Source organism: Carcharhinus amblyrhynchos, chromosome 8 (assembly GCF_965287045.1).
Source record: "Carcharhinus amblyrhynchos chromosome 8, sCarAmb.v2.hapA, whole genome shotgun sequence".
Taxonomy (NCBI): domain Eukaryota; kingdom Metazoa; phylum Chordata; class Chondrichthyes; order Carcharhiniformes; family Carcharhinidae; genus Carcharhinus; species Carcharhinus amblyrhynchos.
In genome coordinates, this window is record NC_137331.1 from 124,172,582 (window position 1) to 124,198,518 (window position 25,937).

The 25,937-nt window shown below is 44.3% G+C and overlaps 1 protein-coding gene across 1 annotated transcript in view; it reads right to left on the reverse strand.

Moving 5' to 3' along the window:
* Positions 1-25,937, reverse strand: part of LOC145347102 (uncharacterized) — a 110,355-nt gene that overhangs the window by 42,763 nt on the left and 41,655 nt on the right. Inside the window, exons 2-3 of the mRNA XM_080195018.1 lie at positions 8,234-8,399; positions 8,052-8,105 (exon numbers count right to left, since the gene is read on the reverse strand). Coding sequence (XP_080051144.1) covers positions 8,052-8,105; positions 8,234-8,378 — 199 coding nt within the window. The 5' untranslated portion in view covers positions 8,379-8,399. The remainder of the gene's footprint in view (positions 1-8,051; positions 8,106-8,233; positions 8,400-25,937) is intronic.

Sequence of the window (25,937 nt, forward strand, 5' to 3'; positions counted from 1 at the left end):
GTGCTATGCCAACCAGATGAGTCTGTCAACAGTCACTAGGCTGACACAGACAGATCTGTTTAACTCCTTACTGTGTAATAGTGGATAGGGAAGTTTTCTTTCCCCATTAAAACTTTGACGTGCTATTCAAAAGCAGTGCATTGAGCAACAATTGTAGGTCAACGATCAAACAATAGTTGGAGGACCAAAACACAATAATGTTGTAAAACTAAAGCCGAGACAAATATGATTAGGTCAGTAGGCTGGAAAAGATAAATGAAAAGGTGGACTGAATAGTAGCCATTAGCATCCACCATTAAGAGCAGTTAATATCTTTATGCAGTTTTTAAAAGGTGTCACTAAATTGTGAGCAAAAGAGTAAAACAAGGATTTTAATATATTCTCCCTATTATTCACCTTATTTCAGTACCTTCTTTGGAAACCAAAAGAAATGAAAAATGGTTTTCCAAACACCTAGGTATTATGATGCCAAATAGGTTTATTTAAATTGTGGAAAGGTAATTTGTACATAATAGTTATCATTTAATTGCTATCAGCTGCAATATCCAAACAAAAATAACACCATCTCCAAATTTGATCTCCCTCTTTCTCATCTCCTCCCCTTTTATGGTCAAATGTCTGTCTCACCGTTTTGAGAATCAGTGACTTCTTTTGTGCAGTAATTTCTTAAAATATCAACGATTGAATTGTAGATGCAATTTTATTTAACAAATAAGAAATAAAAGGAATAAGAGCAGGAACAGACCATTCAGTCACTTGAACCTGCTCTGCCATTCAGTATGTTCACAGCAGATCATCTGCCTCAGTTCCACTTTTCTGCTTCCTATATCCCCTCCTTTTGAGAGGTCGAGAATCTGTCAATCTCAGTCTTAAGTGTACTCAACCATGTTGCATCCACAACTATCTGGGGTAGACAGTCCCTCTAAGCAAAGAGATTTCTCCTCATTTCAGTTGTAAATAATTGACCTCTTAGTGAGGCTGCAGTGTCATGTTCTAAATTAAGAAGTCTCACAACACCAGGTTAAAGCCCAACAGGTTTATTTGGAATCATGAGCTTTCGCAACACTGTTCCTTCATCAGGTGAGTGATGAATGACAATGGGTCAAATGGCCTCTTGTAGTGCTGTAAAACTCTGACTGTAACCTTTTCATCCAAGGAACTAATCTAATGAACTTTTGCTGTTCAAAGTTAGGTATAAAGTTAGGAAGAAAAGATTTACTAGGATGCTACCGGGACTTGATCGTTTGAATTATAAGGACAGGCTGGATAGACTGGAACTTTTTTCTCTGGTGCATAGGAGGCTGAGGGGTGATCTTATAGAGGTCCATAAAATAATGATGAGCACAAATCAGCTAGATAGTCAATATCTTTTCCCAAAGTTGGGGAGTAAAATTAGAGGGCATAGGTTTTGAGGTGAGGGGGGAGAGATACAAAAGTGTCCAGAGGGGCAATTTTTTCACACAGAAGATGGTGAGTGTCTGGAACAAGCTGCCAGAGGTAGTAGTAGAGGCGGGTACAATTTTGTCTTTTAAAAAGCATTTAGACAGTTACATGGGTAAAATGGGTATAAAGGGATATGGGCCAAATGCAGGCAATTGGGATTAGCTTAGGGGTTTAAAAAAAAGGGTGGCATGGACAATTTGGGCCGAACAGCCTATTTCCATGCTGTAAATCTCTATGACTCTATATCCTTCCTTAGATATGGAGTCCAAAATTGCACACAGTATCCAAGAAGTAGTCTAATTAAAGACCTGTACAACTGCAGCCAGATTTCCTTATTCCTGTATTTCAATCCCTTTGCAATTAAGGTCAACATGCAATTTGCCTTCCTAATTGCTTGCTGTGCTTGCACGCTAACTTTCTGTGTTCCTTGTACAACTCTCCTAAGTCCCTCAGAACATTGACATTTTCAAATATTATGCCTTTTTAAAAACACTGTGCTTTAAGGTGTAAAAAGTAACAGGATTGTGGTGGGAGATTTTAACTTCCCCTATATTGACTGGGACTCACTCAGAGCTAGGGGCATGGATGGGGCAGAATTTGTAAGGAGCATCCAGGAGGGCTTGTTGAAACATTATGCAGATAGTCCAACTAGGAAAGGGACTATACTGGACCTGGTATTGGGAATCAGCCCGGCCAGGTGGTCAGTGTTTCAGTAGGGGAGCAGTTTGGGAACAGTGACCACAATTCAGTAAGCTTTAAGGTACTGATGAATAAAGATAAGTGTAGTCCTCAAGTTAAGGTGCTAAACTGGGGGAAGACTAACTGCAACAATATTAGGCAGGGACTGAAGAATGAAGACTGGGGACAGATGTTTCGGGCAAATCAACATCTGGCATGTGAGAGGCTTTCAAATGTAAGCTGATAGGGATTCAGGACCGGCAAGTTCCTGTAAGGATGAAAGATAAGTATGGCAAATTTTGGGAATCTTGGATAACGAGAGATATTGTGAGCCTAGTCAAAGAGAAAAAGGAAGCATTTGTCAAAGCTAGTAGAACATACGAAGCAAGTGTGAATACAAGGAAAGCAGAAAGAAACTTAAGCAAGGTGTAAGGAAGGCTAAAAGAGGTCACGAAAAAGCATTGGCCAGCAGGACTAAGGAAAATCCCAAGGCTTTTTATACATATATAAAGAACAAGAAGGTAGCCAGGAACAGGGTTGGCCCACTCAATGACGAGAGAAGGAATCTATGCGTGGAGCCTGAGGAAATGGGCAAGGTATTAAATGCGAGCTGATGCATTTCGGAAGAAAGAATGTAGGGGGGAGTTACACATAAGAACATAAGAAATAGGAGCAGGAGTAGGCCATCTAGCCCTGCGAGCCTGCCCCGCCATTCAATAAGATCATGGCTGATCTGAAGTGGATCAGTTCCACTTTCCCGCTTTCTCCCCATAACCTTAATTCCCTTGTCTGTCAAAAACCTATCTACCCGTGACTTAAATATATTCAGTGAGGTAGCCTCCACCACTTCAATGGGCAGAGAATTCCAGAGACTCACCACCCTTTGAGTGAAGAAGTTCCTCCTCAACTCTGATCTAAAGTGCCCCACCCTTGTCTTAAGGCTGTACCCTCAAGGGACTCATGCAGAGGGACCTCGGGGTCCTTGTGCATGAGTCACAAAAACCCAGCCTGCAGGTGCAGCAGGTGGTCAGGAAGGCAAATGGGATGCTGGCCTTCATAGCGAGGGGGATTGAATATAAAAGTAGGGAGGTCTTGCTGCAGCTGTATAGGGCACTGGTGAGGCCGCAGCTGGAGTACTGTGTGTAGTTTTGGTCGCCGCACTTGCGCAAGGATATTTTGGCCTTGGAGGGAGTGCAGAGGAGGTTTACTAGGCTGATACCGGAGTTGTGGGGGTTGAACTATGAGGAGAGGCTGAATAAACTAGGCTTGTACTCGTTAGAGTTTAGAAGAATGAGGGGAGATCTCATTGAGACATATAAGATGATGAATGGGATGGATAGGATAGAGGTGGAGAGACTCTTCCCGCTCAGGAAGGACAGTAGGACTAGAAGGCACAGCCTCAAGATAAGGGGGGGGGGGGGCAGTTTAGAACAGAGTTGAGGAGGAACTTCTTCACTCAAAGGGTGGTGAATCTCTGGAATTCTCTGCCCGTTGAAGTGGTGGAGGCTGCCTCACTGAATATATTTAAGACGCGGGTCGATAGGTTTTTGATAGGCAAGGGGATTAAGGGTTATGGGGAGAAGGCGGGAAAGTGGAACTGAGCCACTTCAGATCAGCCATGATCTTATTGAATGGCGGGGAAGGCTCGAAGGGCTAGATGGCCTACTCCTGCTCCTATTTCTTATGTTCTTAGTCCTGCTATCCTTTCTAAGCAGGAAGAATCTCTCTAACTCTATCTATCCCATTCATTATCTTATACATCTCTATAAGATCCCCCCTCAGCCTTCTAAACTCCAACGAGTACAGACTCAGTCTATTTAGTCTCTCTTCATAGACTAACCCCCTAAGCTCCGGTGTCAGCCTAGTGAACCTTCTTATCAGCCTAGTGAACTTTCTATTACACGATAAATGGTAGGCCTATTAAGAGTATAGAAACGCAGAGGGATCTGGGGGTGCAAATACACAAGTCCTTGAAGGTGGCAGTACAGGTGGAGAAGGTGATGAAGAAGGCCTGTGGTGTGCTTGCCTTTATAGGGAGGGGTATAGAATATAAAAGCTGGAGTCTAATGTTGCAGTTGTACAGAACGTTGGTTCGCCAGCATTTGGAGTACTGCATCCAGTTCTGGTCGCCTTACTACCGGAAGGATGTGGAGACCCTGGAGAGAGTGCAGAGGAGGTTTACCAGGATGTTGCCTGGTATGGAAGGCCTGAGCTACGAGGAAAGATTGGGCAAATTGGGGCTGTTCTCCTTAGAAAGGTGGAGGATGAGGGGAGATCTCATAGAGGTGTATAAGATTATGAAGGGTATAGATAAAGTGAACAGTGGTAAGCTTTTTCCTAGGTTGGATACAATAATTACAAGGGGCCATGGGCTTAGGGTGAGGGGGGCGAGGTATAACTCAGATGTTAGAGGGAGGTTTTTCACACAGAGGGTGGTGGGGGCCTGGAATGCACTGCCAAGTAGGGTGGTGGAGGCAGGCACGCCGGGGTTGTTTAAGGCTTGAGCAGACTAGAGATGGAGGGATTCAGGAGACTTTTCTAAATAAAGATCAAGAGCTTTGGGATGTCCCTGGGAATCAATTGATTCCTTTGGACTTTCCAAAATATTTCATGGCTCACTTGCTTTATTTCTGCGCTTCTGGGGATTCCGTAAATGTCTAAGTTTTGCATGTCTATTGATATCTTTTCTTTTACTTCACAGGTGATTCGGTCCGCCTTGTTGACCAACAAGGGGCATACACGCAGTGGGTCGTGCGATGGCTGCTCTTCGATGTTGCTTCGAGAGTTGCCTAGTGCTTCACAAAGAACAACAAAGAACAAAGAACAACACAGCACGGGAAACAGGCCCTTCGGCCCAACGAGCCCGCGCCGCCGTCCCACTGTCTCAGTGACCTATTCATGATTTTAGTCTACGCCTAATGTGCGAGGATCAGGGAGGTCCAATTTAGGGACAATTTAGTACCCAATCAATCAGCCTAAAAGCACATCTTCACGTCGTTAGTGTATGCTCAAACTGGACTATCTGATGGGCAACATGACAGCTCAGTGACTATCACTGTTTGCTGTGCAGATACATGGGTTTGGGCCGGTGTCTGCGGGAGTTTGCACATTCTCCCCATGATTGCGTGGGTTTTCTCCGGGTGCTCCGGTTTGCTCCCACATCCCCAAAAACGTGCTCTTAGGCTGATTGGTGTAACAAATTGTCCCTAAATTAGTCTCCCCTCAATCTTCCCCAATAGGTGTAGAAAAAGGTCATGGGTAGAGGAGGGCACTCATAATGTTAAAATGGCGGCACGGGCTCACTGGGCTGAAGGGCCTGTTTCCCATGCTGTGTTGTTCTTTGCTCTTAGTTCTTTGAGTATTTGTGTTAGTATTCACCAAAGAGAAGAACTTGGTGGATGATGAGACTGGGAAAGGGTGTGTAGATAGTTTGACTCATGTTGAAATCAAAAAGGAGGTATTGGGGCTCTTGAGAAATATTAAGGTAGACAAGTCTCCAGGGCCTGATGGGATATACCCTAGAATACTGAGAGAGGCAAGGAACGAAATTGCTGGGGCTTTGAGAGAAATCTTTGTATCCTCACTGGCTACAGGCAAGGTCCCAGAGGATTGGAGAATAGCCAATGTTATTCCTTTGTTTAAGAAGAGTAGCAAGAATAATCCAGGTAATTACAAGCTGGTGAGCCTTACATCAGTGGTAGGGAAATTATTGGAGAGGATTCTTCAAGACAGGATTTATTCCCACTTTGAAATAAATGGACATATTACTGAGAGGCAACATAGTTTTGTGAAGCGGAGGTCATGTCTCACTAATTTGATCAAGTTTTTCGAGGAAGTAATGAAGATGATTGATGAGAGTAAAGCACTGGATGTTGTCTACATGGACTTCAGTAAGGCCTTTGACAAAGTTCTTCATGGCAGACTGCTGCAGAAGATGAAGTTGCATGGGATCAGAGGTGAGCTGGTAAAGTGGATATAAAACTGGCTCGGTCAAAGAAGTGGAGATGACGGCGCTGGACTGGGGTAAACACAGTAAGAAGTCTCACAACACCAGGTTAAAGTCCAACAGGTTTATTTGATAGCAAACGCCACTAGCTTTCGGAGCACTTTAACCTGGTGTTGTGAGACTCCTTACTCAGTCAAAGAAGACAGAGGGTAGCAGTGGAATGGTGCATTTCTGAATGGAGGGCTGTGACAAGTGGCATTCCTCAGTGATCAGTGCTGGGATTTTTGCTGTTTGTAATATATATAAATGATTTGGAGGAAAATGGAACTACTTGAATAGTAAGTTTGCGAATTTCATAAAGGTTGGTGGATTTGCGGAGAGCGATGATGACCACCAAAGGATACAGATCAGCTGGAAACTTGGGCACAGAGATGGCAGATGGAGTTTAATCCGGACAAATGTGAGGTAATGCATTTTGTAAGGTCCAATACAGATAGGAAATATACAATAAATGGCAGAACACTTAAGAGTATTGATAGGCAAAGAGATCTGGGTGTACAGGTACCAGGTCACTGAAAGTGCCAGTGCAGGTGGAAAAGGTAGTCAAGAAGTCATACGGCATGCTTGCCTTCATCAGCCAGGGCACTAAGTTTAAAAATTGGCAAGTGATGTTGCAGCTTTATAGAACCTTAGTTAGACTGTACTTGGAATATAGTGTTCAATTCTGGTTGCCACACTACCAGAAGGATGTGGAGGCTTTGGCTTTGGAGAGGGTACAGAAAAGATTTATCAGGATGTTGCCTGGTATGGAGGGCATTAGCTATAAGGAGAGGTTGGAGAAACTTGGTTTGTTTTCACTGGAACGACGAAGGTTGAGGGGCGACTTGATCGATATCTACAAGATTATGAGAGGCAAAGACAGAGTGGATAATCAGAAGCTTTTTCCCAGGATGGAAGAGTCAATTACCAGGGGGCACAGGTTTAAGGTGCAAGGGGGGGCAAGGTTGAAAGGAGATGTACAAGGCAAGATTTTTTACACAGATGGTAGTGGGTGCCTGGAACTCTTTGCTGGGGGAGGTACTGGAAGTGGATACGATAGTGACATTTAAGAGGCGCCTTGACAAATACATGAATAGGAAGGGAATAGAGGGATGTGGTCCCCGGAAGGGTAAGGGGTTTTAGTTCAGTCGGGCAGCATGATCGGTACAAGGTTGGACGGCCGAAGGGCCTGTTCCTGTGCTGTAATTCTCTTTGTTCTGTTCTTACTACCAAAATCAATAACCTCATACTTCTTCTCATAGTACTTCGTCTGTCACCCTGTTACTCACTCATTGAACCTGTATTGTTTGCAGCCTCTTTGTGTCCTCCTCATAACTTACATTCTCACCCCTCTTTGTATCAAGAAATTAGATACATTACTGATATAAAAACAGACAAAGCTGCAAGTTCTAGCAGGCCAGACAGCATTTGTGAAGAGAGAGATAGACAGACACACAATTAAGGTTCCAGCTCAATGACTTTTCATCAGTTGTGATGAAAGGTGGCCCTTTCTTGTTGAGTTTTGCTATTTTTAATAGAATGCATTTTTATTGATCATTTCCACCAACTTTAGCCTGACCGCACCCTCCACCGTAACCTGTGTACATGACTTTAATGTGAAGATTTTTATTTTGGACTGGAGTATGTTACTTTCAAACTTAATATGGAACTTAATTGTATTATGATCACTTTTTCCCAGAGATTCTTTTACCCAGAGATTAATAATTAAATCTGTCTTATTATACATCACAAGATCTAGAATAGCTTTATCCCTAGCTAGTTCCACAATAAATGATCCCAAAGCATTCTACAAACCTATCTTCCAGACTACCTTTGGTTACTGTTAAAATGGAGGAAAATAACACTAGAGCACACTCTTAATTGGTGCAGCCAAACAAGCTAAGCACTATAATCCCCGTTCAATAAATTATTTTGTTCTTCTTACCTCTGCTCAAGTGGAACATTTTCACTAGGTCGCATATATCAAGAGCTGGATTCCCTATACAACAGATGGAAATATAAAAAGCTGATCTGTATTTTAATTAGACCATACAAAAATAAGATTCAATTATATTTGAAATCTTGATCATTTACAGCACAAAAATATAAATCAGACAGAACACAAACCATCTCTAAATTGAAGCAACTCTGAGAAATATGATGAGGCAAACTGGTGGATATTTTCTGGCTGGTCTTGCACAACAGCTTTGCCTAATGCCTCCAGTAGAGATTTCAAACCTTCAGGCACCATTAGTTTACCGTGTGACGGCATCTTGGATAATTTCTGCTGTACCTGAATCAAAGAGAACAAAATAAATACAATGCACTGAAAAAAAAACTATTTTAAAAGATAACCTCATTGTGCTGTTCTTCATCAAAGTTTACCAACGTGGCAATCTGTGCTATTTCAACCTCCTAAATTGAATTATAGTATTAAATTAACTGTGTTAAGTATTATTTTTCCTTTATTTTATTAAATGCTTCTCTGGATTACTAACACCATTCTGCTATGGCCTCCCTAGCAGTGCGATTATATATTATATTCATATACATATTACATATTAGGGTTCATGAAGGACAGGTCATGTTTGACTAATTTGGTGGAATTCTTTGAGAACATTACATGTGCAATGGACAATGGGGAACCTGTGGATGTGGTGTATCTGGAGTTCCAGAAGGCATTTGACAAGGTGCTGCACCAAAGACTGCTACATAAGATAAAGGTGCACAGTGTTAAGGGTAATGTATTAGCATGGATAGAGGATTGATTAACTAACAGAAAGCAAAGAGTGGGGTTAAATGGGTGTTTTTCTCGTTGGTGATCAGTGACTAGTGGTGTGCCTCAGGGATCAGTGTTGGGACCATAATTGTTTACAATTTACATAAATAATTTGGAGTTGGGGACCAAGTGTAGTGTGTCAAAATTCACAGATGACACTAAGCTGGGTGGAAGAGCAAAGTGTGCAGAGGACACAAAGTCTGCAAAGGGGTATAGATAATCTAAGTCAGTGGACAAGTGTCTGGCAGATGGAGTACAATGTTGGTAAATGCGAGGTCATTCATTTTGGTAGGAATAATAGCAAAGTGGATTATTATTTAAACAAAAAATTGCAGCATGCTGCTGTGCAGAAGGATCTGGGTGATTGTGAGTGTGAGGGAACACTTTGGATGGAATGATCATAATGCCAGTAGTTTCAACCTGATCATGGATGAGGATAGATCTGGTCCTCGGGTTGAAGTTCTGAACTGGAAAAAGGCCAAATTTGCTGAAATGAAAAGGGATCTGGGAAGTGCGGATTGGCACAGGCTGTTCTCTGGTAAGGATGTAAATGGAAAGTGGGAGACCTTCAAAGGAGAAATTTTGAGAGTGCAGAGTTTGTATGTTCCTGTCAGGGTTAAAGGCGAAGTAAATAGGAATAAGGAACCTTGGTTCTCGAGGGAGACTGTAATGCTGATTAAGAGAAAGAGAGAGCTGTATGAAATGTACAGGCAGCAAGGAACAGATCAGATGCTCGAGAGGTATAAAAAGTGCAAGAAGCTACTTAAGAGGGAAATCAGGAGGGCTAAAAGAAGACATGAGGTTGCTTTGGCAGACAGAATGAAGGAAAATCCAAAGAGCTTCTCTAGGTATGTTAGGAGCAAAAGGACAGTGAGGGATAAAATTGATTCTCGTGAAGACCAGAGTGGGAGACTGTGTATGGAACCAAAAGAGATGGGGGAGATACTAAATGTTTTTTTTGCATCCGTATTTACTGAGGAAACAGGCAGGGAGTCTACGAAAATAGGCTAAACAAGTAGGGAGGTCATGGAACTGTTACAGATTAAAAAGGAGGAGGTACTGGCTGTCTTGAGGCAAATCAGAGTGGATAAATCCCCAGGACCAGATAGGATATATGGGAGGCTAGTAGTGATCTTACAGGGGCCCTGGCAGACATATTTAAAATGTCAGTATTCACAGGGGGAGGTGCCGGATGATTGGAGGGTGGCTCATGTTGTTCCGTTGTTTAAAAAAGGTTCCAAAAGAAATCCAGGAAATTATAGGCCAGTAAGTTTGATGTTGGTGGTGGGCAAGTTATTGGAAGGTGTGATAAGGGATAGAATCTACAAATATTTGGATAGACAGGGACTTAATAGGGAGGGTTAACATGGCTTTGTGCGTGGTAGGTCATGTTTGACCAATCTATTAGAATTTTTCGAGGAGGTTACCAGGAAAGTGGATGAAGGGAAGGCAGTGGATGTTGTCTACCTGGATTTTTAGCAAGGCCTTTGACAAGGTCCCTCATGGGAGGTTAGTTAGGAAAGTTCAGTCACTAGGTATACGTGGGGCGGTGGTAAATTGGATTAGACACTGGTTCAATGGAAGAAACCAGAGAGTGGTTGCGGAGGATTGCTTCTCTGAGTGGAGGCCTGTGACTAGTGGAGTGCCACAGGGATCGGTGTTGGGTCTATTGTTGTTTGTCATCTATATCAATGATCTGGATGATAATGTGGTAAATTGGATCAGCACATTTGCTGATGATACAAAGATTGGAGGTGTAGTGGACAATGAGGAAGGTTTCAAAGCTTGCAGAGGGATTTGGACCAACTAGAAAAATGGGCTGAAAAATGGCAATTGGAACTTATTGCAGACAAGCGTGAGGTATTGCACTTTGGAAGAACAAACCAAAGTACAGGGTAAATGGTCGGACTCTGAAGAGTGCAGTTGAACAGTGGGATCTGGGAATGCAGGTACAAAATTCCCTAAAAGTGACGTCACAGGTGGATAGGGTCGTAAAGAGTGCTTTTGGTACACTGGCCTTTATAAATCGGAGTATTGAGTGTAAAAGTTGGAGTGTTATGTAAGGTTATATAAGACATTGGTGAGGCCAAACTTAGAGTATTGTGTACAGTTTTGGTCACCTAGTTACAGAAAGGATGTAAACAGGGTTGAAAGAGTGCAGAGAAGGTTCACGAGGATGTGGCTGGGACTTGAGAAGCTGAGTTACAGAGAGAGATTGAATAGGTTAGGACTTTATTCCCTGCAGCGTAGAAGAATGAGGGGAGATTTGATAGAGGTGTATAAGATTTTGATGGGTATAGATAGAGTGAATGCAAGCAGGCTTTTTCCACTGAGGCTAGGGGAGAAAAAAACTAGAGGGCATGGGTTAAAGGTGAAAGGAGAAAAGTTGAAAGGGAATATTAGGGAGGGCTTCTTCACGCAGAGAGTGGTGGGAGTGTGGAATGAGCTGCCAGATAAAGCGGGCTCACTTTTAACATTTAAGAAACACTTGGACAGGTTGATGGATGAGAGGGGTGTGGAGGGATATGGTCCAAGTGCAGGTCAGTGGGACTAGGCAAAAAATGGTTCGGCACAGACAAGAAGGGCCAACAGGCCTGTTTCTGTGCTGTAATTTTCTATGGTTCTATGGGTGCCCTTGTGCAGGAATTTCAAGGAGTTGGTTTGCGGGTGCAGTAGATAATTAAGAAGGCAAATGGAATTTTGTCCTTCATTGCTAGAGAGATGGAGTTTAAAAACAGCAAGATTATGTTGCAGCTGTATAAGGTGCTGGTGAGACCATAGCTCGAGTAGTGTGTACAGTTTTGGTCTCCTTACTTGAGAAAGGATATACTGACACTGGAGGGGGTGCAGAGATTCACTAGGTTGATTCTGGAGTTGACACGGTTTGCTTATGAGGAGAGACTGAGTAGACTGGGGCTATACTCAATGGAATTCAGAAGAATGAGGGGAGATCTTATAGAAACATATAAGATTATGAAAGGAATAGATAAGATAGAAGCAGGGAAGTTGTTTCCACTGGTGGGTGAAACTAGAACTAGGAGGCATAGCCTCAAAATAAGGGGAAGCAGATTTAGGACTGAGTTGAGGAAGAATTTCTTCACACAAAGGGTTGTGAATCTGTGGAATTCTCTGCCAGTGAAGCAGATGAGGCTACCTCATTAAATGTTTTTAAGGCAAGGATAGACAGATCTTTGAACAGTAAAGGAATTAAGGGTTATGGTGAGTGGGCAGGTAAGTGGAGCTGAGTCCACGAAAAGATTAGCCATGATCTTATTGAATGGCGGAACAGGCTCAAGGTGCCAGATGGCCTACTCGTGCTCCTAGTTCTTATGTTCTTATATTTTTATTACAATACACAAAGTTGTAGAATTGTTCTGGCAGTTAATTCCAGTTTGCCTTTGGGATTTGAGCAGCCTGGCACTTACCATCTGCCTTGCGATAACACTACAGGATGTATGAGCATTTGGAGCATTGCGATCTGATTAGGGATACGCAACATGGCTTTGTTCGGGGGAGGTCTTGCCTTACGAATCTGGTGGAATTCTTCGAGGTGACAAAAACAGTTGACGATGGGCGAGCTGTTGATGTCATCTATATGGATTTCAGTAAGGCGTTTGACAAAGTCCCTCACGGTAGGCTGGTAGAAAAGGTTAAGGCACATGGGATACAAGGACAGGTAGCTAGGTGGGACACAGATTTAAGGTGCAGGGAGGAAAGTACAGAAGTGATGTTAGGGGTAAGTTTTTCACTCAGAGGGTGGTGAGTGAGTGGAATCGGCTGCCGTCAGTGGTGGTGGAGGTGAACTCGCTGGGGTCTTTTAAAAGACTTCTGGATGAGTATATGGGGTTTTATGGGATTGGGGTTATAGATAGGTGTTGATGTGATCGGCGCAACTCGTGGGCCGAAGGGCCTGTTTGTGCTGTAGTGTTCTATGTTCTAAAACTGGCTAGGAAATAGGAGACAGAGAGTAGTTGTCGAGGGGACCTTTTCTGGCTGGAGGCCAGTCACCAGTGGTGTGCCGCAGGGCTCAGTACTGGGACCTCTCCTCAGTAGTATATATAAACAACTTGGAAGAGGGTGTACGTGGTGTGATCAGCAAATTTGCGGATGACACCAAGATGGTAGGATTGGCAGATACTGAGGAGGACTGTCAGGTGACACAGCAGGATATAGATAGGTTGGTATATTGGGCAGATAGATGGCAGATGGAATTTAATCCTGACAAATGCGAGGTGATGCATTTTGGAAGGAATAATGCAGGGAGGAGTTATGTGATAAAAGGTAGACTGATTAAGAGTATAGAGTTACAGAGGGACCTGGGAGTGCAGGTGCACAACTCTCTGAAGGTGTCGACACAGGTAGAGAAGGTTGTGAAGAAAGCTTATGGAATGCTAGCCTTTATAGGAAGGGGTATAGAGTATAAGAGCTGCCGTCTAATGCTTCAGTTGTACAGAACGTTGGTTAGACCGCATTTGGAGTACTGTGTCCAGTTCTGGTCACCTTATTACCGGAAGGACGTGGAGACCCTGGAGAGGGTGCAGAGGAGGTTTACCAGGATGTTGCCTGGCATGGAAGGACTGAGTTACAAGGAAAGGTTGGAGAAACTGGGGCTCTTCTCCTTAGAAAGACGGAGATTAAGGGGTGATATAAGAACATAAGAACATAAGAAATAGGAGCAGGAGTAGGCCATCTAGCCCTTCGAGCCTGCCCCGCCATTCAATAAGATCATGGCTGATCTGTCGTGGCTCATTCCACTTTCCCGCTCTCTCCCCATAACCCTTAATCCCCTCTCTTATCAAGAACCCATCAACCAGCTTCTTAAAAATATTTAGCGAGGCAGCCTCCACCACTTCAACGGGCAGAGAATTCCAGAGATTCACCACCCTTTGAGTGAAGAAGTTCCTCCTCAACTCCGTTCTAAACCGCCTCCCCTTTATCTTGAGGCTGTGCCCCCTAGTCCTACTGTCTTTTTTGAGCGGGAAGAGTCTCTCCACCTCTATCCTATCCATCCCATTCATCATCTTATACGTCTCAATGAGATCTCCCCTCATTCTTCTAAACTCTAACGAGTACAAGCCTAGTTTATTCAGCCTCTCCTCATAGCTCAACCCCCTCAACTCCGGTATCAGCCTAGTAAACCTCCTCTGCACTCCCTCCAAGGCCAAAATATCCTTGCGCAGGTGCGGCGCCCAAAACTGCACACAGTACTCCAGCTGCGGCCTCACCAATGCCCTATACAGCTGCAGCAAGACCTCCCTACTTTTATATTCAATTCCCCTCGCTATGAAGGCCAGCATCCCATTCGCCTTCCTGACCACCTGCTGCACCTGCAAGCTGGGTTTTTGCGACTCATTCACAAGGACCCCGAGGTCCCTCTGCACCGTCGCCTGCTGCAGTTTTTCGCCACGTAAGTAATAGTCCTTCCTACCATTCTTCCTACCAAAGTGGACCAATATAAAATACTGATGGGAATAGATAAACAGTGGTAGGCTTTTCCCTAGATTGGGGACAATTACGAGAGGTCACGATCTAAGGGTGAGGGGGGAGAAGTATAATTTGGATATGAGAGGAAGGTTTTTCACGCAGAGGGTCGGGGGGGTATGGAACGCGCTACCGAGTAGGGTGGTGGAGGCAGGCACGTTGGACTTGTTTAAGGTTTACTTAGACAGACACATGAGCGAAGCAAGGATGGAGGGTTATAGTAGAGGGTATTAAATAGGGTCAGAGCCTTGGGACAACACCGGAAATGTAGTTTTATATGTTAACGTATTGTCTTTTTATTCCACAGGGTCGGTCCACCTTGTTGTCAAACGAGGGGCATGCACACGGTGGGTCGTGCGTGGGCTGCTCTTGGAGGTTCCGGGAGTGGCCTAGTACTTCACGTCGTTGTGTGTGCTTAATCCTGGACCAGCAGATGGGCACCGCAACAGCTCAGTGACTATCACTGCTAGCTGTGCAGACACATGGATTTGGGCCTGTGTCTGTGGGAGTTTGCGCATTCTCCCTGTGGTTGCGCGGGTTTCCTGCAGGCGCTCCGGTTTCCTCCCACACCCCAAAGATGTGCTCTTAGGCTGATTGGTGTACCAAATTGACACTATTCTCCCCTGAATCTGGCTACATTAGGGGTTCCACTCACATACACACAGGGCGGGGTAGGTGTGGGAAGATGCAGTGGTGCGGGCTCGTTGGGCTGAAGGGCCTGTTTCCCGTGCTGGGATGTTCTTTGTTCTTTGTTTGTTCTTTGTACTACAAATCTAACTGCGTGTGCCAAAATGAGTCCACCTGGGTGTAGATTTAGATTCTCATTTTGAAATTTTAGTAGGTGCCAACGTTAAAAGAGAACAATCAATCCTGGGGAATCAGGCATTGCACACAGAAATAGATGTCATTTAGCTGAGATGCAAATAACATTTGAACACTTTTCCTCTTTGGCTCAATGTGCTAAAGTGGAGTGCCGACAGCTGAGTTTCTGTTGTGTCCTCCCTGCTTACTTTGCCTTTGATTACTGAAAAAATCCCGTCACTGCATTTTGTGATAAGGCTAGGGCGTGGTGAAATATCAAAAGTTTAGAATTTCATAGAAGATCAAGGATTTCTCAGAGTGGTTGCAGGATGTTCTGAAGGTGGAGTTGAACAACTAGTGGTCGTAATACACATGGTTACAAACAACATAGGTAAAAAGCAGAATTTAAGCAACTAAGAAACAAGCTGAAAAGTAGGACCTCAAAGGTCGTGAACTCAGGATTACTACCAGCGCCAAGTCCTAGTCAGAGGAGAAACAGCAGGATACATAGGATGAATATGTAGCTGAAAAGATGGTGTGAGCAGAGGAGTTCAGATTCCTGAGGCATTGGACTGGTTCTGGGGGTGGTGTAATTTGTACAAACTAGATGAGTTACACCTGGACAGGAACGGGTCTGATGTCCTTGGAGGGGGTGGTATTTACTAGCGAGGTTGGGGAGGCTTTAAACTAATATGGAAGGTGGGAGGGAACCTATTTAAGGATTCAGAGCAATAGGAATCAAGAACAAGAGGAAAAGACAGCAAGGTGAATAAGAAAAGTGATAGGCAGAGAAAGCAAAGGCCAGAGTGAGATAAGATCATAGTACAAAATAGTAGGAATGGGATAAGAAATGTTAAAAGAGCTCACCTTAAGGTTTTGTACCTGAATGCTTGGAACATTTGAAACAAAATGGATCGTTGCGCAGATAAACGTAAAGGGGTATGATATAGTTGGCATTACTGAGACATGGCTCCAAGGTGATCAAGGATGGCGAGTAAACATTGAGGGCTATTCAAGACATACAAGACAGAAAGGAAAAGGCGGTGCAATTGCATTGTTGATTAAAACACATGTTGATGTGATATTGTGGGAAGATATTAACACAGACGATGTGAAATCTGTATAGGTCGAGTTAAGAAACACCAAGGGGTAAAATATGTTTGTGGAGATGGGTATACAGACCATTAATGTGTAGTGCTGATTTGATTTGGTTTGATTTGAGGAGCAACCTGATAGAAGTCTACAAGACTGAGAGGCATGGACAGAGTGGATAGTCAGAAGCTTTTTCCCAGGGTGGAAGAGTCAATTATTAAGGGGCATAGGTTTAAGGTGCGAGAGGCAAGATTTAAAGGAGATTACGAGGCAAGTTTTTTACACAGATGGTGATGGCTGCCGGGGAGGTAGTGGAAGCAGATACAATCGTGAGTTTTAAGGGGCGTCTGGACAAATACATGAATAGGATGGGAATGGAGGGATTCGGTCCCCGTAAGGGTAGGGGGTTTCAGTTCAGTTAGGCAACGTGGTTGGTGCAAGCTTGGAGATTCTCTTTCTGTGCTGAAATTTTCTCTGTTCTTTGACTTATTATTGTCACATGTATTAGTATATAGTGAAAAGTATTGTTTCTTGCATAGCTAGGGTATAGAGAAAGATCAACTTAATGCAAGATAGGTGCATTCAAAAGTTTGATGGCAGCAGGGAAGAAGCTGTTCTTGAGTCAGTTGGTACATGACCTCAGACTTTTATATCTTTTTCCCGACAAAAGAAGGTGGAAGAGAGAAGGGCTGCGTGGGGGTCCTTAATTATGCTGGCTATTTTGCCGAGGCAGTGGGAAGTGTAGATAGAGCCAATGAATAGGAGGCTGGTTTGCGTGATGGATTGGGCTACATTCATGATCTTTTGTAGACTCTTGGGCAGAGCAGAAGCCATACTAAGCTATGATGCAAACAGAAAGAATACTTTCTATGGTGTATCTGTAAAAGCTGGTGAGAGTCGTAACTGACATGCCAAATTTCCTTAGCCTTCTGAAAAAGTAGAGGCATTGGTGACTTTCTTAACTGTAGTGTCAGCATGGGGGGGATCATGGCAGTTGTTGGTGATCTGGATACCTAAAAACTTGAAGCTTTCAACCATTTCTACTTTGTTCCTGTTGATGTAGACGGGCATGTTTTCCACTACACTTCCTGAAGTCAACGACAATCTCCTTCATTTTGTTGACATTGAGGGAGAGATTATTGTCATCTCATCAGTTCACCAGATTTTCTATCTCACTCCTGTACTCTGTTTCGCCTTTTTGAGATCTGACCCACTACGGTGCTGTCATCAGCAAACTGGAAGATCGAGTTGCAGAGGAATTTTGCCACACAGTCATAGATATATAAAGAATATAGCAAGCAGCTGAGAACTCAGCCTTGTGGGGCACCAGTATTGAAGATGATCGTAGAGGAGGTGTTGTTGCCCATCCTTATTGATTGTGGTCTGTGGGTTAGGAAGTTTAGAATCCAGTCGCAGAGGGAGGAGCTGAGGCCCAGACCCATGGAGTTTGGAGATGAGTTTTGTTGGAATAATGGTATTGAAGGCTAAGCTGTAGTCAATAAATAGGAGTCTGACATAGGTGTCTTTGTTTTTTAGGTGTTATAAGAACATAAGAAATAGGAGCAGGAGTAGGCCAACTAGCCCTTCGAGCCTGCCCCGCCATTCAATAAGATCATGGCTGATCTGAAGTGGATCAGTTCCACATTCCCGCCCTCTCCCCATAACCCTTAATCCCCTCTCTTATCAAAAACCCATCAACCCGCGTCTTAAAAATATTTAGCGAGGTAGCCTCCACCACTTCAACGGGCAGAGAATTCCAGAGATTCACCACCTTTTGAGTGAAGAAGTTCTGGGCCAGGAAATGGCAAATGGAATTTAATGTTGGCAAGTGCGAGGTGGTCCACTTTGGTAGGAATAATGGTAGGAAGGATTATTACTTACGTGGAGAAAAACTGCAGCAGGCGACGGTGTAGAGGGACCTCGGGGTCCTTGTGCATGAGTCGCAAAAACCCAGCTTGCAGGTGCAGCAGGTGGTCAGGAAGGCGAATGGGATGCTGGCCTTCATCGCAAGGGGGATTGAATATAAAAGTAGGGAGGTCTTGCTGCGGCTGTATAGGGCATTGGTGAGGCCGCAGCTGGAGTACTGTGTGCAGTTTTGGGCGCCATACTTACGCAAGGATATTTTGGCCTTGGAGGGAGTGGAGAGGAGGTTTACTAGGCTGATGCCGGAGTTGAGGGGGTTGAGCTATGAGGAGAGGCTGAATAAATTAGGCTTGTACTCGTTAGAGTTTAGAAGAATGAGGGAAGATCTCATTGAGACGTATAAGATGATGAATGGGATGGATAGGATAGAGGTGGAGAGACTCTTCCCGCTCAGAAAGCATAGTAGGACTAGGGGGCACAGCCTCAAGATAAAGGGGGGGCGGTTTAGAACGGAGTTGACCAGGGTTGAGTGCAGGGCTAGGGAGATGGCATCTGCTGTGGACCTGTTGCAACGGTAGGCAAACTGTAGTGGACCTAGGCAGTCCGGGAGGCTGGAAATGATTTGTGCCATGACTAGCCTTTTGAAGCACTTGATCACTTCACGGGGGCACAGTGATTAGCAGTTCTGTCTAACAGCGCCAAGGACCCGGGTTCGATTCCCAGCTTGGAACTGTCTGGAGTTTGCACATTCTCCCCGTGTCTGCATGGGTTTCCTCCAATGCTCCAGTTTCCTCCCACAGTTCAAAAGACGTTATGGTTAGGTGCATTGACCCAAACAAGCATCAAAATGTGGCGACTAGGAGAATTTCACAGTAACTTCATTGCAATAATGTAAGCCTTACTTGTGACTAATAAATAAACTTCAACTTCAATGGTGGTCAGAGTCACTGGACAATAGTCATTAAGCCACGCTGTTTGGTTTTTCTTCGGTACCTGGATGATAGTCATCTTCTTGAAGCAGATAGGGACCTCAGATTATTGTAAAGAGAGGTTGAAGATGTATGTGAATACCTCCGCCAGCTGAACCGTACAGGATCTGAGTGCACATCCGGGCCGGTCACTTTCCGTGGGTTGACCTTTGAGAAGGCTGCTCTGACATCTGCAATGGTGACCTCAGATGTAGGTTCATCCGAGGCTTCCCAGGTGGAGGGTATGCTCTCGCTGACCTCTTGCTCAAAATGGGCATAGAATGCATTAAGCTCATCAGGGAGAGATGTGTTGGAGCTGGCTATTTTACATATCTTCATCTTGTTGCCTGTTATAGAACATAGAAAAACTACAGCACAAACAGGCCCTTCAGCCCACAAGTTGCGCTGAACATCTCTACCTACTAGGCTTACCTATAACCCTCAATCCTACTAAGTCCCATGTACTCATCCAGAAGTCTCTTAAAAGACCCTATCGAATCTGCCTCCACCACTGCCCCCGGCAGCCAATTCCAAGCACCCGCCACCCTCTGAGTGAAAAAAATACCCCTGCCATCTCCTCTGTACCTACTCCCCAGCACCCTAAACCTGTGTCCTCTTGTGACAGCCATTTCAGCCCTGGGAAAAAGCCTCTGAGAATCCACCCGATCAATACCTCTCAACATCATTATACACCTCTATCAGGTCACCTCTCATCCTTCTTCTCTCCAAGGAGAAAAGACCGAACTCTCTCAACCTATCCTCATAAGGCATGCCACCCAATCCTGGCAACATCCTTGTAAATCTCCTCTGCACCCTTTTAATGGCTTCCACATCCTTCTTGTAATGAAGTGACCAGAACTGAGCACAATACTCCAAGTGGGGTCTAACGAGGGTCTTATACAACTGTAGCATTATCTCCCAACTCCTAAACTCAATTCTTCAATTGATGAAGGCCAGTACACCATTCGCCTTCTTAACCACATCCTCTACCTGCGAAACCAATTTGAGAGTCCTATGAACCCGGACCCCAAGATCCTTCTGATCTTCCACACAGCTAAGAATCTAACCCTTAATATTGTATTCCTTCATCCTATTTGACCTGCCAAAATGAACCACCACATACTTATCTGGGTTGAAGTCCATCTGCCACTTCTCCGCCCAGTCTTGCATCCAATCTGTGTCTCGCTGCAACTTCTGACATCCCTCCACACTATCCACAACACCTCCAACCTTCGTGTCATCAGCAAACTTACCAACACATCTCTCCACTTCCTCATCCAGGTCACTTATAAAGATCACAAACAGCAAGGGTACCAGAACAGATCCCTGGGGCACTCCACTGGTGACCAACCTCTATGCAGAAAAAGACCCATCTATAATCACTCTTCGCCTTCTGTGGGCAAGTTAGTTCTGGATCTACAAAGCAATGTCCCCTTGGATCCTATGCCCCCTCACTTTTTTAATAAGCCTTGCATGGGAGACCTTATCGAACACCTTGCTGAAGTCCATATATACCACATCTACTGCTCTTCCTTCGTCGATGTGTTTAGTCACATCTTCAAAAAACTCAACCAGCTCGTAAGAACATAAGAACATAAGAAACAGGAGCAGGAGTAGGCCATCTAGCCCCTCGAGCCTGCCCTGCCATTCAATAAGATCATGGCTGATCTCAAGTGGCTCAGTTCTACTTTCCCGTTTTCTCCCCATAACCCTTAATCCCCTTGCCTACCAAAAACCTATCTACCCACGTCGTAAATAAACTCAGCGAGGTATCCTCCACCACTTCAACTGGCAGAGAATTCCAGAGATTCGTAAGAACATAAAGAATGGTAGGAAGGACTATTACTTACGTGGCGAAAAACTGCAGCAGGCGACGGTGCAGAGGGACCTCGGGGTCCTTGTGCATGAGTCGCAAAAACCCAGCTTGCAGGTGCAGCAGGTGGTCAGGAAGGCGAATGGGATGCTGGCCTTCATAGCGAGGGGGATTGAATATAAAAGTAGGGAGGTCTTGCTGCAGCTGTATAGGGCATTGGTGAGGCCGCAGCTGGAGTACTGTGTGCAGTTTTGGGCGCCGCACCTGCGCAAGGATGTTTTGGCCCTGGAGGGAGTGCAGAGGAGGTTTACTAGGCTGATACCGGAGTTGAGGGGATTGAGCTATGAGGAGAGGCTGAATAAATTAGGCTTGTACTCGTTAGAGTTTAGAAGAATGAGGGGAGATCTCATTGAGACGTATAAGATGATGAATGGGATGGATAGGATAGAGGTGGAGAGACTCTTCCCGTTCAAAAAAGACAGTAGGACTAGGGGGCACAGCCTCAAGATAAAGGGGAGGCGGTTTAGAACGGAGTTGAGGAGGAACTTCTTCACTCAAAGGGTGGTGAATCTCTGGAATTCTCTGCCCGTTGAAGTGGTGGAGGCTGCCTCGCTAAATATTTTTAAGAAGCGGGTTGATGGGTTCTTGATAAGAGAGGGGATTAAGGGTTATGGGGAGAGGGCGGGAAAGTGGAACTGAGCCACAACAGATCAGCCATGATCTTATTGAATGGCGGGGCAGGCTCGAAGGGCTAGATGGCCTACTCCTGCTCCTATTTCTTATGTTCTTATGTTCTTATGTTCTAACATAAGAAATAGGAGCAGGAGTAGGCCATCTAGCCCTTCGAGCCTGCCCCGCCATTCAATAAGATCATGGTTGATCTGTCGCTGCTCAGTTCCACTTTCCTGCCCTCTCCCCATAACCCTTAATCCCCTCTCTTATCAAAAACCCATCAATCCGCGTCTTAAAAATATTTAGCGAGGCAGCCTCCACCACTTCAACGGGCAGAGAATTCCAGAGATTCACCACCCTTTGAGTGAAGAAGTTCCTCCTCAACTCCGTTCTAAACTGCCCCCCCCCCCTTATCTTGAGGCTGTGCCCTCTAGTCCTGCTGTCCTTTCTGAGCGGGAAGCGCCTCTCCACCTCTACCCTATCCATCCCCTTCATCACCTTATACGTCTCAATAAAATCCCCCCTCATCCTTTTAAATTCCAACGAGTACAAGCCCAGTCTATTCAGCCTCTCATCATAATTCAACCCCCTCAACTCCGGTATCAGCCTAGTGAACCTCCTCTGCACTCCCTCCAAGGCCAAAATATCCTTGCGCAAGTGCGGCGACCAAAACTGCACACAGTACTCCAGCTGCGGCCTCACCAGTGCCCTGTACAGTTGCAGCAAGACCTCCCTACTTTTATATTCTATCCCCCTCGTTATGAAGGCCAGCATCCCATTTGCCTTCCTGATCACCTGCTGCACCTGTAGGCTGGGTTATTGTGACTCATGCACAAGGACCCCCAGGTCCCTCTGCACTGTAGCATGCTGCAGCTTTTCGCCCTTTAAATAGTAGTTCCTCCTACTATTATTCCTGCCAAAGTGGATAACCTCACACTTGCCAACATTGTATTCCATCTGCCAGGTCCTCGCCCACTCGCTGAGCCTATCTAGATCCCTCTGCAGACTTTCTACACCCTCCGCACAGTTTGCTTTTCCACTTATCTTTGTGTCATCAGAAAATTTCGACATACTACACTCAGCTCCCTCCTCCAGATCATCTATATAAATGATAAATAGCTGAGGCCCCAGCACTGATCCCTGGGGCACTCCACGAGTCACCAACCGCCAATCCAAATAGCACTCATTGACACCTACTCTCTGCCTCCTATTTGACAGCCAATCCTCTATCCACACTAACACCTTACCCCCAACATGCCCCCTAACCTTCTGTAACAACCTTTTGTGCGGCACGATCTGCCTTTGACAAAGCTGTGCTGACTACTTTTGATCATACTATACTTCTCCAAATGTTCATAGATCCTGTCTCTCAGGATCTTCGCCATCAACTTATCAACCACTGAGGTTAGACTCACCGGTCGATAATTTCCTGGGCTATCTCTACTCTCTTTCTTGAACAGAGGAACCATATCCGCAATCCTTCAATCCTCCGGAATCTCTCCCGTCTCCATCGATGATGCAAAGATCATCGCCACAGGCTCTGCAATCTCTTCCCTTGCCGCCCACAGTAACCTGGAGTACATCCCATCCGGTCCTGGCGACTTATCTAACTTAATGCTTTTCAAAGCATCTTGCAGATCTTGCCATAGTCTGCGGGGATCCATGTGGCTAGCCTGGGACTCTGTCTTTTGGCATCTTTGATGGATCTCCTTTGATCATATCTGGTTTTCTTGTGTAGGTCAGGGTCGCCTGACTAGAATGCTTCAGACCTAGATTTCAGCAAGCGATAAATATCCCTGTTCATCCATGGTTTCCAGTTGGGAAACACACAGATTTGCTTCTTCGGCACATAGTCTTCTACACTTACGAATGGAGCAGTTACTGTAGTGGCATATTCATTCAGGCTAGTTGCTGAGTTTTTAAACACTGACCAAACAGTCCCATAGGCGATCACCCGATTCTTCAGACCAACGACTTCAGCTCTTAACTAAAACCTGTTTCTCTTGGAACTTCTGATACATTATTCATGTATGCCTTTGTGAAGATAGAAGCAAAGTACAAATTTAGTTTTTCCGCCATTTCTTTATCCCTGTTATGAGTTCTCTCATTCAAAGGTGATGTTGGGAATAGCAGTAAACAAGAAATCAGAGATGCATGTGTTAAAGGAATATCTGTGATTTTGGATGACTTTAATCTGCATATAGATTGGGAGAGTAAAATTTGTCACAGCACAATAGAGGAGGAATTTCTGGACTGTATACGGGATGGATCTTGGACCAATATGTTGAGGAACCAACCAGGCAACAAACCATCTTGGAATAGGTATTGTGCAATGAGAAAGGATTAGTTGGCAACCTAGTTGTGAGAGAGCCTTTGGGGATGAGTGACCATAATGTGATAGAATTTTTTGTCAAGGTGGATAGTGATGTAGTTGACTCTGAGGTCAGGATCCTGAATCTCAATAAAGGTAATTATAATGATATGACACATGAATTGGCCATGATAGGCTGGGAAGGATTAATGAAAGAAAGGACAGTGGACAGGCAATGGCAGACATTTAATAACAAATAGGGGAACTCCAAACATGGTTTATTCCTGTTTGGCAGAAGAATGGTAAGGGAATTTGGCCAAATCATGGCTTACAAGGGAAATTAGAGACAGTATAAGATTCAAGAAAGAAGCATACACATTGGCAAGAAAAATCAATAGACCTAAGGACGGGGACAATTTAAAATTCAGCAAAGGAAGACTAAAGGACTGATCAAGAAGGGGAAAATACAGTATGAAAGTTAGCTAATGGGTAACATAAAAACCAACTGTAAAAGTTTCTATAGGTATTCAAAGAGAAAAAGACTGATAGAAACACATGTAGGCTCCTTACAGTCAGAAATGGGATACTTCATAACAGGGGATAAAGAAATGGCTGAGGAACGAAATTTGTACTTTCCTTCTATCTTCACAAAGGAAGACATGAATAATGTACCAGAAGTTCTGAGAGAAACAGGTTTTAGTGAGGAACTAAAGGAAATCCATATTAGCAGAGAAATGGTTCTGGGGCAATTGATTGGACTGAAGGTGTATAAATCTCCAGGGCCTGCTCTTCATCCCAGAGTACTTAAGGAAGCAGTCCTGGAAATATCCATTGCTGGTAATTTTTCAAAATTCTTTGGAATCTGGACTGTTTCCTACAGATTGGAGGAGGGTAGCTAGCGTAAATCCTTTTTTTCTATTAATTTGTGGGACGTGAGCATCACTGGCTGACCAGCATTCATTGCCCATCCCTAGTTGCCCTTGTTCAGAGAGCAGTTGTGAGTCAACCACATTGTTGTGGTTCTGGATTCGTCTATAGGCTAGACCAGGTAAGGATGGCAGATTTTCTTCCCTAAAAGACATTAGTGAAGAAGGTTTTTTCTGACAATCAACAATGTAAATCAGTAAATTTTTAAATTCCAGATATTTTTTATTGAATTCAAATTCCACCATCTGCCACGGCGGCATTTGAACCCAGGTCCTCAGAATTTTATTTGAGTTTCTGGATTAAGTCTAGTAATAATATCACTAGGCCACCGCCTCCCAGCTAAACAAGGAACCGTAGACCAGTGAGCCTCATGTCAGCATTGAGGAAGTTGCTGGAGCTCATTATCAAGGGTTGCATAGCTCAGCATTTGAAAGGCAGTGGTATAATCAGACAAAGTCAGCATGGACTTGCAAAGGTGAAATCATGCTTGACAAATCTACTGGAATTTGTTGAGCATGTAACTAGTAGAGTTGACCAAGGAGAACTAGCAGTTGTGGTTTATTTAGACTTTCAGAAGGCTTTCGACAAGGTCTCACATAACAGACTACCATATAAAGTTAAAGCATGTGGGATTACAGGTAATGTCTTGAGATGGATAAAAAGCTGGTTAGCAGACAGGAAGCAAAGAGTTAGATGGACTAAATCTTTTTCCAGTTGGTAGGCAGTGACTAAGGATCCACAGAGATCTGTGCTAAGACTCCAACTGTTTGATTTGATTTGATTTGATTTATTATTGTCACATGTATTAACATACAGTGAAAAGTATTGTTTCTTGCACACTATACAGGCAAAACATACCGTTCGTAGAGAAGGAAAGGAGAGAGTGCAGAATGTAGTGTTACAGTCATAGCTAGGGGTAGAGAAAGATCAACTTAATGCGAGGTAGGTCCATTCAAAACTCTGACAGCAGCAGGGAAGAAGCTGTTCTTGAGTCGGTTGATATATGACCTTCCTTTTTCCCGAAGGAAGAAGATGGAAGAGAGAATTTTCGGGGTGTGTGGGGTCCTTAATTATGCTGGCTGCTTTTCAGAGGCAGCAGGAAGTGTAGACAGAGTCAATGGATG